The sequence below is a fragment of the Ahaetulla prasina genome, chromosome 14 (genome assembly GCF_028640845.1).
Source record: "Ahaetulla prasina isolate Xishuangbanna chromosome 14, ASM2864084v1, whole genome shotgun sequence".
Taxonomy (NCBI): domain Eukaryota; kingdom Metazoa; phylum Chordata; class Lepidosauria; order Squamata; family Colubridae; genus Ahaetulla; species Ahaetulla prasina.
Window position 1 is genome coordinate 15,356,227 of NC_080552.1, and position 15,054 is coordinate 15,371,280.

The 15,054-nt window shown below is 42.3% G+C and overlaps 1 protein-coding gene across 1 annotated transcript; it reads left to right on the top strand.

Annotated features, from left to right (window-relative positions):
* The first annotated feature begins 6,278 nt into the window (after positions 1–6,278).
* On the top strand, positions 6,279–14,528 carry LOC131185027 (CTD small phosphatase-like protein 2-B). Its single transcript, XM_058157080.1, has 7 exons — positions 6,279–6,369; positions 7,335–7,421; positions 9,472–9,534; positions 10,936–11,015; positions 12,294–12,420; positions 13,438–13,533; positions 14,393–14,528. Exons 1-7 carry the CDS (start codon positions 6,331–6,333, stop codon positions 14,462–14,464), a joined length of 564 nt encoding a protein of 187 aa, XP_058013063.1. The 5' UTR covers positions 6,279–6,330; the 3' UTR covers positions 14,465–14,528.
* Positions 14,529–15,054: the final 526 nt, after the last annotated feature.

The following is a 15,054-nucleotide window of genomic DNA, read 5'->3' on the forward strand; positions in this document are numbered from 1 at the left end:
AAACAAAAATGCCCCAAAATTATTGTGACCTAGGCCCAAGTCATTGTTACCAGGCACAATCAGTCCCAAACAAACATATTTTATTAGAACAGCTGACAATTACTTCATTCCACATTAATTTCAAAACAAATCCTTCAGAAAAAGTCCTTCCGCCTTACCACAAACCTTTGTCTTCTTTGGCACTCCGCCAAAAGCTTTTCTTGGCAAAGTTCAGAATCAAGAGACGCCAACTAGAAACAATTGGAGCAACGTTGCTTTTCTACAAGGAGCCCAAGAGCCATTGCTGCTCTTTTAAGCCTTCTGGGAGGGGCCAATCATCTCCTGGCCTTACTCCTGAGTCGTCCTTTCTGCTTTAGCTGCTCTTGCCTTCTGGCAGCTCTTTGCATGCGTGCGCTAGGAACAGGCTCCTCCTGTTCCTCTGCCTCTCTGCTGTCCGCGTCTGGAGGCTCCAGAGTCCGTGCATCGCTCCCAGATGGCCCTAGCCCCACCTCTGCCTCCGACGCAGACCCCTCGTCCAGGCCTTTCCCTGATTCCAGGACTGGCCCAGTGTCCTCCCCAGCCTCCTCACTGTCCGACTCCGCTGCCAGCTCCGCAGGCTGCTGGAGGACCACAACAAAAATTACCCCATTCAAGATCATCCTAATATGATCTGCAGATACCAATTTTTGTGCATTGAAGAATGAGACCTTAAAAACAAGATTTATCAGGACTTCTCTAAAGGGCTCCTGGTCCCTTTAAGGGGAAAAGGTCCTTCCTGTATAATTTATTTCATCTTCTTACCTTCACACTTTGCTGGGGGTTTTCTGGGCTGCATTGAAAAAGTGAGTCAGAATACCTTTCTTAGAAAGTTTGAAATGAATTTGTTTGCTGTCCTCAAAATTACAGTGTCCTACTGATGTTTGTCAACAAGTGTGGAGTAACAGCTACCACATTGGTCTCCGCTGAAGGCTTGCATCGGGCAGGAAGGTGGAGAATTCTAGAAAAAAAATGAACAAGCCAGGGTCGGCTTTAATTGTGGTTGTCTGAATAAGCTACATGTTTATAAAGCGCACTTAGAATAGAATAGAATAACAGAGTTGGAAGAGATCTTGGCTTGGAGGTCTTCTAATCCAGAGGTAGCCAACCTTTCCTCAGGGACCACTAAATTCATAATTTGAAATCCCATGGACCACTAATATGATTTAAAAAAAAAAAGATATTAGTATTTATTGCAATATAAAAAGGCAAATAATTTTTCTGTGGACCACCCAAATTTTCTCACGGACCATTGGTTGGTGATCACTGTCATCTAATCCAACCCCCTGCTTAGGCAGAAAACCCAACACACTTCAGACAAATAGTTATTCAACATTTTCTTAAAAACTTCCAGTGTTGGAGCATTCACAACTTCTGGAGGCAAGTTGTTCCACGGATTCATTGTTCTCACTGTCAGGAAATTTCTCCTTAGTTCTAAGTTGCTTCTCTCCTTGATTAGTTTCCACCCATTGCTTCTTGTCCTGCCTTCAGGTGCTTTGGAGAATAGCTTGAAAGGAATAGAATAGAATAACAGAGTTGGAAGGGACCTTGGAGATCTTCTAGTCCAGCCCCCTGCTTAGGTAGGAAACCCTACATCACTTCAGACAAATGGTCAACCAATATCTTCTTAAAAACTTCAAGTGTTGGAGCATTCACAACTTCTGGAGGCGAGTTGTTCCATTTATTAGCTTCATGCAGTGAATCTAGAATTTACTTTCTCTCAATCCCTCTCAAGAATAAGATGAATGATGTCAGCTATTAAAAGTAATAAAGAGCCCCCATTGGCTCTGCTAAATGAATGCGGTAATAATGAAGCTTTCAGATTTTTAAGGCGTGTAAAGATTAAGGTAAACAAAAAAATCAGACAAGTAAAACAAGCAGCTCTTATTTGGACAGGTTTCACAATTCCTAGTTTTAGGACAACGACTCTTTGTAAGTCTGCATTTCTGATTAACTAGGGTTGTTCCATAGTTTTTTTTTTAAAACCAGCAGAGTTTCATGAATTAAATCCATTATTCAAAGTAAGTGCATTGGCCTCAATGGAGCCTGATTCCTACTAAATTTAATTAAATCTGATTAGGATTACAGTTGTTTCCCCCTCCACTCCATAATCTTGAAATGCCTTTTGCTAACGTCTGTTTACGCACATTTTAACTAGCATGTTAACTCGTCTATAAGTTTTCTACTCCCTGGAGTAAAAATTACGAGGACACAAGGTCAATAGGCATCAATATTATATCAGGAACTTGATTGGGAATTTAGCTGCCGAGGGTCTCCTGCAGCGGTGAAATCCAGCAGGTTCTGGCAGGTTCTGGAGAACCGGTAGTAGAAATTTTGAGCAGTTCAGAGAACTGGAAAATACCACCTCTGGCTGGCCCCAGAGTAGGAATGGAGATTTTGCAATATCCTTCCCCCAGGAGTGGGGTGGGAATGAGGATTTTACAGTAGCCTTCCCCTGTTATGCCCACCAAGCCACGCCCACCAACCACACCACGCCCACCAAGCCATGTCCACAGAACCGGTAGTAAAAAAAATTGGATTTCACCATTGGTATCCTGGTTATTACCTGTACTTAAGGTTGTCTACATAGTTTGTTTGGGAAAATAATCACAGAGAAATAGTTTTTGCCAAAGATTCAAAGGAAGAGACAAAGAGATTGGACCCTGATTGTATTTCTTTCTAGCGATAAAGTAGGAATGGATAATTTTTTAATGGTTCCAGCCAGCACCCCAAATTCTCTGAATTTACAAGGTGAAAATCTTGTTTTGCACCAGGAGGTCTTGCAGTGGTGGGTTTCAAACTTTTTTACTTCTGTGGGCGTGGCTTGGTGGGCGTGGCATGGGAAGGATACTGTAAAATCTCCATTCCCTCCTCATTCCAAGGGAAGGATACTGCAAAATCCCCATTTCCTCCCGATCAGCTGGGACTCGGGAAGCAGAGAATAGATGTGGGCAGGGCCAGTCAGAATTTTTACTACCGGTTCTCCGAACTACTCAAAATTTCCACTACTGGTTCTCCAGAACTGGTCAGAACCTACTGAAACCCACCTCTGAGGTCTTGGGTATAAAGAAGTGGGCAGGCAAACTTAAGTCTGCACGCCACCTTCTGCTTATCTGACACTGTGTTTTTAATAACAGTAGGAGCTGCAGACAGGTAAATTATTAGCATTGGTTGCAGAATATCTTCCCCACCTGAAATTAGCTCAGGTTACTAGTAAACACCTGGAGAAGAACAGTCATGCTCCCCACTTCTTCTGTAGGACTTTCTCAAGGCAAGAAGTCTCTCTGGCCAATGTCTGTCCTTCTCCTTTCAGGGGTCATTGAAACAACTTCTTGAGATGTTTCCATCTTCTTCTTGGGAGCCCCAAAATATCACCGCAGGCTGCGTGCCCTTTGAAAGCTATTTCTCCTTCTCGGGAATCTCAGGTACGTTCTGGAAAGCAAACCCAATGCAATAAAGCGGAACACTCAGAACCACAATGGAGGACTTATAAATTGAAATTACTCCCCGAATTGAAGTTCCTAGCAGTTCAGAAAGTTTGAAGCTACATTGATACAGTTTGCCTACAGAGCTTGTTTTCTTTCCAGCTTTTGTGTAAGTTGTTGAGTCATAAACTGACCAAATGGATTATCTTGACCCATTCGAATTACACAAAATAAATCATTGTAGTTTTTACGCTAACCAAACTTCGTACTTTGTCCATCTGCACCTGCCAGGCCAGGAGTCAGCAACCTGTGCTGTAGTTCTGGATTGTTCATCCCTTAAGCATCCACTGAAGATAGAGTAGTGGCCAAAATTGTGGAAACCTTTTGGGAAAAGTGTATTTTTGAGGTTTGATGGCTAACCAATTTTTTTTTTTTTTGAGTTTTAAGATAATCTTATTCCACTGTCGGAATGGCCTGGGAATAGCCCAGCCCTTAACCTAATTGTTAAAGACTACTTTAAAGGTTTACTCAGCCTTCCATCCTTTATAAGGTAGGTAAAATGAGGACCCAGATTGTTGGGGGCAATAAGTTGACTTTGTATAAATATACAAATAGGATGAAGACTATTGCTTGACATAGTGTAAGCCGCCCTGAGTCTTCAGAGAAGGGCGGGATATAAATGCAAATTTTTAAAAAATGGTTAAAGTAGTTATTGTTAAATTAAGTTGTTAAAGACTACTTCCTGTTAAAGCCTACTTCAGCTTCAATCGCAATAATACAAGAGCAAACAATAGATTCAAACTTAATGTTAACTGCTTCAATCTTGATTGCAGAAAATATGACTTTTGTAACAGAGTTGTTAACGCTTGGAACACACTACCTGACTCTGTTGTCTCTTCTCAAAATCCCAAAAACTTCAACCAAAAACTGTCTACTATTGACCTCACCCCATTCCTAAGAGGACTATAAGGGGCGTGCATAAGAGCACAAGCGTGCCTACCGTTCCTGTCCTATTGTTCCCTTTCATTATATCAAATTAATATAGTTGTTGCATACTTTTGCTTATATATTATATTTGTGTATACTGTTGTGACAAAATAAAAAAACATCGATGGAGCCGACTAAAGAAACTTGTTAGTCAGAAGCGATCCAGCAATAAAACCCAGTTAATAGAAGCAATCCTTCAATCTTGGTTTCACATTATAACAGCTGCAGAACTAACAGACTTGGTTCACTCCATGGGAAGACGTTGTAAGGCTGTAATGCATGCTAAAGATTACCTAACTAAGTATTAACTGACATGGTGATAATATTTGTGTATCTTGTTTTTTCTACATGTTTCACTTTTCTTCTTTATACTGCAACTGCTATTCTAATAGCAAATCCTTCCTAAAAGTTATTGCATTACATTCTTGATTAAATTATCTTTCTATTGATATATAATTTTACAGTACCACTCCTAAAAAAAAAGTAGTGTTATTAGCTAGTTTTAGAAAATACACTTTTCCCAAAAGGTTTCCACAATTTTGGCCACGACTGTAGGTAGTATTGGAACGGCCAGGATACCTAGCTGTTATTGGCAGAATATGTTTTTTCCTAATCTCTGTGTAAAAGGAATTTCTAAGGCAGGGGTCTCCAACCTTGGCAACTTTAAGCCTGGAGGACTTCAGCTCCCAGAATTCCCTAGCAAGCTGGCTGGGGAATTCTGGGAGTTGAAGTCCTCCAGGCTTAAAGCTGCCAAGGTTGGAGACCCCTGATTTAAGGAGCATGTGACCCATAGTCTCCACCTCTCCTGAGCCACAGGGACAGTGTCTTTCTGTCATTCAATCCAGCTTCAAGAATCCCATATTGATGGGTTTAAAATAGGTATATATATATATATATATATATTTCTGCAGAGGTTCTAAAATGCTTCATTGCATCATATACCTGCAGATTATTATTTTTTTTGCTGAACTTCACCCCCTAAGAGAGAAGAGAAGGCACCCCCTAAAAGATATCTGATTCAAAAGCTTACCGCAGTCTCTTCCTTGCAGGCCCAGAAACTCCAAAATTAACAACAGAGAAGCCACAGGTAGATGCCATGTATTTTGGCAATCCCTTGCAAGAAGCATCAACTGGAGTCAACGTACTGAACATGTAAGTGATGTCATCAGCCTCCACTTGTTCCCTTCTCTGGAGGTTGGAATAATGGAGGTGTCAGGGTTCCGATGGATGCCCTAATTAAATCATGAGCCTCGAGCCAAGCTTCAAAAGAAATCCAGTTATTTATTAGGAGCTTCAGGCACGGTTCCCAAGTGAAGCCAACTCTGACCCCACGTAATTTACAGCCCCAATCATGACCCTGTTTCCCCCCTCCCTCCAGGGTGTGTCATCAATCACATTCATCAACGGAGTAATTTTGCGGGTTGTAGAGATCACTCCCCTCCGGCCGCTGTGGGTAACCCTGGGAGACAGCCTTGAGAGAGATATGTCTGGAATGTGCTCCTGTCTTTGGCTGCCGTGCTGCTTTATCGGTTTCCCATCCCCCTTGCCTATGGCAACTCGAGAGCAGGCCAGGGATGCTTTGCGAGTTGACAGGAGGATGTAGGGAGATGTCACCTAGCTTTTTGCATGCATAATGTCCTAGCTGAGTCCCTCCCATCTCCAGAGAAGATGGAGAATGTTCTTTGTGAAATGCTGAAGAACTGCTTGGTCATTTACTCATTGGGATGGATCAGTGCAAACCATGTTTTAACTATAGCTTATTAAACAATGGTGGTGGACCTCAACAAGATAAGCTTGAGAGAAAACAACATATTCTAGTTGAGGACCCAGGTTTCTTTGTTGACCCAGGTTTACCCAGCCAACAAGAGTCATTCAGAAACTTCAGAGAAGCGTACCAAGGAAGATGCGTCGGACCCCAAAGAATACGCTCGTCTTGGAAGTGGTAAATCCCTTCAAACCATCTGAAGCATCTTGAGGGGAATGAGGGGAATGAGCTTCTTCCCTTCAGCTTTCATTTAGGGTTTGCCTGTTGGATGTAATCAAGTCTAAAAACTGACTTGAGATGAGGTACTTTGAGAGTCAGGATTTGAGACAACTTGTTTTAAATAAAATACAGCCAGAATCCTTTATTTTGAAGGTTGCTGTCAGAGTTCCAACAGATGCCCTAATTAAATCATGAGCCTCGAGCCAAGCTTCAAAAGAAATCCAGTTATTTATTAGGAAAATACAGTTATTTATTAGGAGCTCCATCTCGGCACGTTCTCAAATGAAGACAACTCTGAACCCATGTAATTTATGGCCCTAATCATGACCCTGTTTCCCCCTCTCCCCCAGGGTGTGTCATCAATCACATTCGCCCCATGGAGCAATTTTGGGGTTTGTAGATTCCCCTCTGGCATCTATGTAGGTAACCCTGGGAGACAGCCTTGAGAAAGATATGGCTAGAATGCACTCCTGTCTTTGGCTGCCGGCGGCTTTCTTGGTTTCCCATCCCCCTTGCCTATGGCAACTCGAGAGCAGGCCAGGGATACTTTATGAGTTGACTGTTACATAATAAGATTATCTCCACAAAACTTGCTTTGCACTTGTTTCATGGGAAAGATCGTAGAATTTGTTGGTCTCACTCCAGGTTTATAACTCTTCTTCCTAGTTCCAACCACATTGGGCAGGTCAGTTTTTCCTCTTTCTTTTGGAGACTGATGAGATGTTTTGTAGCTAGCAAGAAGCGACCTAGCGGTTTGTAGAGCGTGAAGTTTGCTGTCACAAGTCAAAGATGTTTTCCAGCTTTTTGAGGTGTCTTAACTCAAAGATCTCCTGCGCTGAAGGTCTCTCTTACATGAGACTCTTATGCAAAACACCAGTTTGTGTTTGAATCTTCAGCCTTGTTTTCACTGGTATTTTCTGCAGGAAGGGACTCTAGCATTGTCCTCCTTGACAGCTGTATGGGATGACGCCTCAACATTCACCACAACTTTCCAGGATAGATGTTATCAGGTTAGTATCTACGGAGAGGGAGGTCCATTTTTAACAGTACATGAGGCCCCAGCCGGAGAACGTTTCTGAAAAGGTGCATAGTTGCCTTCTGACATTATTCAAAGCAATGTGGATTTGTCTTTCTGTCTTTAGTAGTCAATTCTCAGATTATAGGACAGCACTTACCTGGTGTGGTTTTGAAGGTGCTGGACTAGAAACCAGGAGATTGTGAGTTCTAGGCTAGTTCTAGTGCTTATACCAACATAGACACATTCCTTTTTTGATAGCTTATTGTCAGGGTAATGATTTGAGAGCTGACCGGCTGCTACGATGATGTAAAGCTGGGAATGACTCAGCAAGGTTTTTGGGCTGATATCACTTTAAGAGCTTGTAATAAGAAGAGGCCCTGTCGGGGCGTATGGCTCTCTCCATGTGTGTTTCTGTGCTGTAATTGCTGATTGCTGTAATTGCTGATTGCTGTTTGTCTGAGGTCTGACTAAAGTATGTGTATGTATATATTCTTTGTAGATAAAACCACTATTTAACGACAAACCTCTGTTTACTGTATTTGCTCCTGGGTTGCCTCACACAGTCACACTGTGTGCACTGTGACAAATCTTTTTTTAAAAATAAAAATTCTAATAAAAAAAAAGATAGAGGAGTTAGTATGCTACAAAGCAAAATCTCTAAGGCCTCAAGATTCTTGGGCATTTTTGGACAATAAAATGACTGCTTTGTTTAGAATGAAAAAGGAGAGTTTAATTTGGAAGTAGTCAAGTAGTTCTATTTTCATAATCTCAGTTCAATTATCAGCAATTAGAAATCCTTTGAACTCATTATGAGTTTTTCTGGATTGTGTTGGGAGTTACCGTATTTTTCAGAGTATAAGACGCATCATTTTCTCCCAACAAAGAGGGTGAAAATCTGGCTGTGTCTTATACTCCGAATGTAGCCCCGCCCAGCTTCTCAAATGGAAGTTTCAGAGGCTGAAAAAAACATCAGAATTGAAGCTTCAGAAAACGCACGGTCACTCACGCCCTCGTCACTTCCCGCCTGGACTATTGCAATGCTCTCTACATGGGGCTCCCCTTGAAGAGCACCCGGAGGCTCCAGTTAGTCCAGAATGCGGCCGCGCGGGTGATAGAGGGAGCACTGCGCTGCTCCCATATAACACCTATCCTGCGCGGCCTACACTGGCTACCGGTAGTCTTCCGGGTGCAATTCAAGGTTTTGGTTACCATCTTTAAAGCGCTCCATGGCTTAGGACCGGGATACCTTCGAGACCGCCTTCTGCCACCGATTGCCTCCCAACGACCTGTGCGCTCCCACAGAGTGGGCCTCCTCAGGGTGCCGTCGACCAAACAATGTAGGTTGGCGACCCCCAGGGGGAGGGCCTTCTCTGTGGTGGCACCAGCCCTGTGGAACGAGCTTCCTCCGGGATTACGACAACTCCCCGACCTCCGGACCTTCAGACGTGAACTGAAGACTCTATTATTTCAGCGTGCGGGACTAGCATAAGAACAAAATGTTTATAAGGCAGTTAAATTTTAATGGGGGTTTTACTGGTTTTTACTTTTTTAGTGATCAGGCTATGATAATATTTAGTTTTAACTGGGTTTTAATGTTTATTTATTATATTGTTTTATATTGTTTTTAATATGCCTGTGAACCGCCCTGAGTCCTACAGGAGATGGTGCGGTATATAAGTTTGATAAATAAATAAATAAATAAAGCTCCCAAACAGAGTTTCAGAGGCTTTTTTTCTGAAGCTGTTTCGGAGGCTTTCAGAGGCAGAAAAAAGTTTTTTCCTGAAACAGAGTTTCAGAAGTTTCAGAGGCAGAAAAAAAAGCAAAAAAAAAGCAAGGCACAGAGCTCACAACCACGACCCTGTTGCTAAAATTTACCTCTGGGAACAGCTGACTGGGGGTATTCCGGGAGGCCGATCCACCTGCCGATCATCTTTTTTCTTATTTTCCTCCCCAAAAACTAAGGTGCATCTTATGCTCTGGTGCGTCCGAAAAATATGGTAACTGACCTCTCATTTCAGTTTCCTAACTCTTGTGTCTTTGAGGTTTCGATAAAGCTGAGACCACACCTTCCTGAATTTCTAGAAGCCCTGGCCAAAATCTATGAGGTAAGCACTCCAGTTTTGGCACTCGGTGCCGAAAAGGTTAATCACTGGTATAGAATGTGAAGGATGTGTGTTTTTGTTTTATTTTTATAGTTTTCTTATGTATGATGTACACTGAAGATGGCAATTAATTTCATTGTATGAGGTGCAATGACTATAAACTAAACTAAACTAAACTAAACTAAACTAAACTAAACTAAACTAAACTAAACTAAACTAAACTAGTAGAACTTAGAAGCTAGCAACATCTTCCTGTTTTACAGGATGCAGTTACCGCATATTTTGGAGTATAAGATGTACCTTTTTCCCCCCAAAAAGAGGGTGAAAATCTGGGTGCGTCTTATACTCCGAATGTAGCCCTGCCCAGTTTCTCAAATGGAGATTTCAAAGGCTGAAAAAAGCATCAGAAAGGAAGCTTCAGAAAAAAAGCCCCCAAACAGAACTTCAAAAAAAAAAAAAAAAAGCCTCAGAAACAGAGTTTCAGAGGCTTTTTTTCTGAAACTGTTTCGGAGGCTTTCAGAGGCAGAAAAAAAAAGTTTTTTTCTGAAGCAGAGTTTCAGAGGCAGTTTCAGAGGCAGGAAAAAAAGCAAAAAAAAAAAAAAAAAAAGCAAGGCACAGAGCTCACAACCAATGAACCTGTTGCTAAAATTCACCTCTGGGAACAGCTGACTGGGGGTATTTCAGGAGGCCGATCCGCCTGCCAATCATCTTTTTTCTTATTTTCCTCCCCAAAAACTAGTGCGTCTTATACTCCGGTGTGACTTATACTCCGAAAAATACGGTAGTTCTCCTGCCTTGAAGCAGACAAACCAAAGCTAGACATTCAACTGAACATTATGAGATTCTACATAACATTTTATAGGTCCAGACGCTCCACACAAGCATCTTGTGCCCACCCACAATCAGGACCTGACATAAAACAATCCTTAAAATGGTTTTATAGCTCTCTGATAAAGGCAAATGAGTAGTTGGATATCCTCTGTGGATCACTTTCGGGCTAAATTTAATAAGTTTTTTAATTGATATTTTATTGTATGTATTTGACTGTTGTTTTATTCTGCCTGTTCACCGCCCTGAGTCCTTTGGGAGAAGGGCGGTATACAAATTAAATTATTATTATTATTATTATTATTATTATTATTATTATTATTATTATTATTATTATTATTATTATTATTATTATTATTATTATTATTATTATTATTATTATCACTTGCTAAACTATTTTGATCCCCAATTCTTTAGCTAACCTTCATCTTCATCTTCAGCAATGCAAAGAGTTTGAGGAAAGACGTGTCTTGGCCTCTCTACTTATAATCAATCATCAGTACCAACCTAGTGTCAAAGAATTACTCTGGATACTCCACAACCTTCTGAGAAATCCTTCTTGCTATTTCCTTTTAGATCTTTGTATTCACCACTGCCAAGCAAGATTACGCTGATCAAATGTTGAAGGTCCTTGGACCACAGAGGAAGCTAATCAGGTGATGAAGGCTTTGGAACAAATTATGGGACAAGATAAGATCTGAAGAAGGTTGAATTTCTTGGATGCTCTTCAGCTTTGTCTCCCTTACAAAGGAAGGCAAATATACATCCCACGATAATGTTGTGGGATCAGTGGTGAAATCCAATTTTTTTCCACTACCAGTTCTGTGGGCATGGCTTGGTGGCCGCGGCAGGAGAAGGATAATGCAAAATCTCCCCTCCCTCCCCACTCCAGGGGAAGGAAACTGCAAAATCCCCATTCCCTCCCCATTCCTGGGGGAAGGATATTGCAAAACCCCCATTCCCACTCCACTCCAGGGGAAGGATACTGCAAAATCCCCATTCCCACTCCACTCCAGGGGGAAGGATACTGCAAAATCCCCATTCCATCCCCACTCTGGGGTCAGCCAGAGGTGGTATTTGCCGGTTCTCTGAACTGCTCAAAATTTCCACTACCGGTTCTCCAGAACCTGTCAGAACCTGCTGAATAGCACGCCTGTGCGGGATCCAATCTGGGTCGGTCAACAAGACCAGAGGTTTAGTCTTCTGAGCTTTTGGATTCATGCTGGAATCCATCCTCAGAGCACTTCTCTCTCTCTGTGTCCACAATGTGTGCACTGAGCTGTTCCATTTATTTATTTATTTATTTATTTATTTCGATTTTTATACCGCCCTTCTCCCGAAGGACTCAGGGCGGTGTACAGCCAAGTAAAATTCAATATATAAACATTAAGAGAAATTAAAAAGCATATTATAATGTGGCCGAAATTTTAAAACAATTTAAAATCTTAAAATATAAATAACCCCAATAAAATTTCAGTCCAGTCCCGCTTGAATAAATAGGTGCGTTTTCAGCTCACGGCGAAAGGTCCGAAGATCAGGCACTTGATGTAAACTTGACGTAAACCAGGGGGAAGTTCATTCCAAAGCGTAGGAGCTCCAACAGAGCTACACTTCCATGTGTAGTATTTATGTGGTGCCTGGTTGTATGTGGCTTTTACTTGTTAATTGAGGTGTAGATGGCTGGTTATTAAGTTGTTGGTTGTTGTTCTCTTGTGCTGCCTGTCCTTAGCTCCTAAGTACCTGATAAGCTGGTGGTACATTAGCACTCCTGTAGCTTGACAAGGGGCCTGTTTCCCAGGCTCTAATAATGTCCCTGGCTATTTTTGTTCCTATTCAGCCAACAATCTTAGTAGCTGCAAAGTTGAATGTATGTCCTTGTTCATTGAAATGTGAGCTACCGATGAGTTTATCTTTCTCTCTGGTTTTCTTCCAAGGCACCAGCTATCTCAAGAGGACTGCCTCTGTAGCCATGGTTCCTATGTAAAGGACCTGTCGGTAGTGGAAAGAGATTTAGACAGGACTGTGGCGGTTGCAACCTGCCTGCAAGCGTTTCCTTACCAGGTAATGACCAAGGTGTGGTACTCCAACATGACAAGACAGGATACTGTTCAGGGATGAAATCTAAAAATTTCCCCTACTGGTTCTGCGGGTGTGGCTTAATTGGTGGGTGTGGCTTGGTGGTCAGGTGACCGGGCGGGCATGGACAATAACAATAAATAATAAACAAAGTACACAAAACAATAAGATACTTGATGTTCTCCGAGTTTGGTGGGTTTCTTGCAGACGTTTCATGACCCAACTAACTAACTTCATCAGTGCACTGATGGATAATGAAACGTCTTCAGGAAAACAACCAAGTCCTTCTTACCCCTCCCTGCAAACCCCACTACTTTCTAGCACTGATGATGCTACTAGTTGGATCACGAAACAGCCACAAGAAAACAACCAAGCTCAAAGAGCACCAAGAACATCACAATAATCTTCTTAGCACTGATAATGCTACTAGTTGGATCATGAAACATCCACAAGAAAATAACCAAGCTCAAACAGCACCAAGAACATTACAATCTCCTCCTCCTCCTCCTCCTTCTTTTCTTCGTTCTTCTCCTTCTCCTTCTTCTTCTCCTTCTCCTTCTCCTCCTCCTCTCAATCTTTCTCCACTCTGCAAACCACTTCTAGCACTGATGATGTTACTTACTTGGATCATGAAACACCTGCAAGAAAGCAACCAAGCTTGGAGAGTACCAAGAACATCACAATAATCTCCTTCTCCTTCTCCTTCTCCTTCTCCTTCTCCTTCTCCTTCCTCCTCCTCCTCCTTCTGCTTCTCCTCATTCTCCTTCTTTTCCTTCTACTTCTCCTCCTCCTCCTCCTCCTCCTCTTCCCATTCCCTTTCTCCACTCTGCAAACCCCTTCTAGAAGAGATGATGTTACTTACTTGGGTCATGAAACACCTGCAAGAAAGCAACCAAGCTCAGAGAGCACCAAGGACCACTCATCTGCCTGCCCAAACATTACAACACTCGAGTGCTTCTGATTGACGCTTGGCCTCAAATGACTGTTCTTGTCTCCTCGTAGATGTCCAATGTGATCGTGGTCCCTGAGTGGCAGGGTGATCGTCAAGACAAAGAATTGCTTCGCCTTATTCCAGCCCTCCAAACTATTAGTCAGGCAGTAAGTCAATGGCTTTGTATCAATCCAGTGGTGAGTTGCTGCCAATTCGAACGAACTGGTAGTCCCGATGATCAGCTGGCCCCACCCATCCACCCTTCCCTATCCTGTCCTATATTTTCTTCTTTCTGGCTAGCTGGTTCGTGCGGCTCAGCTGAAATCTGTTCTACTTATTGGGGCTGCCTTAGAAGGTAAGCAGCCGAGCTTCAAATTGCTGTATTTTGAACGCTGCGTGCAAGCGCGTTAGGCAAAGTGCACATTAGGCAAAGCGTGCGCTCACCGAAACGGTTGTTAAACCAGTTTCAGCCCATTCAATCCGAATGAATGGAGAAGCCACAGACCTGAGTGGATAAATGCTTAGAACGGTGAGATTATATACTGAAAAGTTTCCAGCTTTTTAGTCAATGCTGCTTAACCTCTTTGGATGAAAACCTTATATGGAATTAAACCTGCCAGTGGATGGCTGTCCATCTTTTGCTTAAACTGAACAAGAACGGTTTTCGCTTTAGGCTCTTGGTGCCAACGGTTGAATTGCGGGTTACGGAAAAGTTTGTCTATTTTTAAAAACAGTCTAGTCTTTTAAAATGAAAGCTAGATCAAGGTTAAAGGGCTTGAAATGATTTTGCAGCCTTCTCTGTAGCCCAAGGATATCTAACCTTGGCAACTTTTAAAACTTGTGGACTTCGACTCCCAGAAATCCTCCAGCCAGCCAGCATGGCTGGCTGGGGGAATTCTGGGAGTTGAAATCCCCAGGTCCTAAATTTGCCACAGGTTTTAAATTTGCCAAGGTTGGACACCCCTGCCAGCAATATTTGGAACTGAAACTCTATTTTCCTTTATTTGTCCATGTCCAAATTTACAGGTTGACATTCGCGCTGAAATAGCGAGAAAACACCGTGGGCGAGGAAAGGTTGAGCGCCTGTTTCCATTATAAATCTCCTCTTCAAATTTGATTTGGAACCTCCAGACTTTAAATCACAACGTAGCTGGGATATTTTGGGCCAATGACTCTGTTTCATTTCTGTTGCCTTCAAGCAGGTAGAACTTCATTTCCACGGAAACGATGGATGCTCAAAAATGCTTTTTTAATTCTTGGGGTGGAGAGACAAACCAGTATCGTGCTATCCATTATGTACCCTATTTCCCCCCAAAATAAGACATCCCCTGATAATAAGCCCAATCGGGCTTTTGAGCGCATGGCAATAAGGCCAAGCGCTTAGTTCAGGGTTCAAAAATATATAAGACAGGGTCTTATTTTCGGGGAAACACGGTACGCGCACATTATTCTCCCGTTGGCGATATATGTTGAAGTCTGCTTGAAGGAGCATCTTCCAAGTTTCTAGATTTACTTCTGGGCTTCTGCAAATGCACAAACGAGGCGGAAATATATGGTTCCTGCGCCATCAAAAGGCTTCCATAAGGTGTCATTTTTAAGAGGCTGGGCTTGGCAGATGAAATTCTTTGTCTAAAAACGTTTCTTTTGTGTTTTATTTCTGACATTCTCTTCCCATCCTAAGTGCAATT

Coding starts and splice junctions, on each gene's coding strand:
- LOC131185027 (XM_058157080.1), top strand. CDS start 6,331: ATGCGTCGGACCCCAAAGAATACGCTCGTCTTGGAAGTG. Junction 11,016..12,293: donor CCACAGAGGAAGCTAATCAG/GTGATGAAGGCT, acceptor TTTTCTTCCAAG/GCACCAGCTATCTCAAGAGG. Junction 12,421..13,437: donor TGCAAGCGTTTCCTTACCAG/GTAATGACCAAG, acceptor GTCTCCTCGTAG/ATGTCCAATGTGATCGTGGT.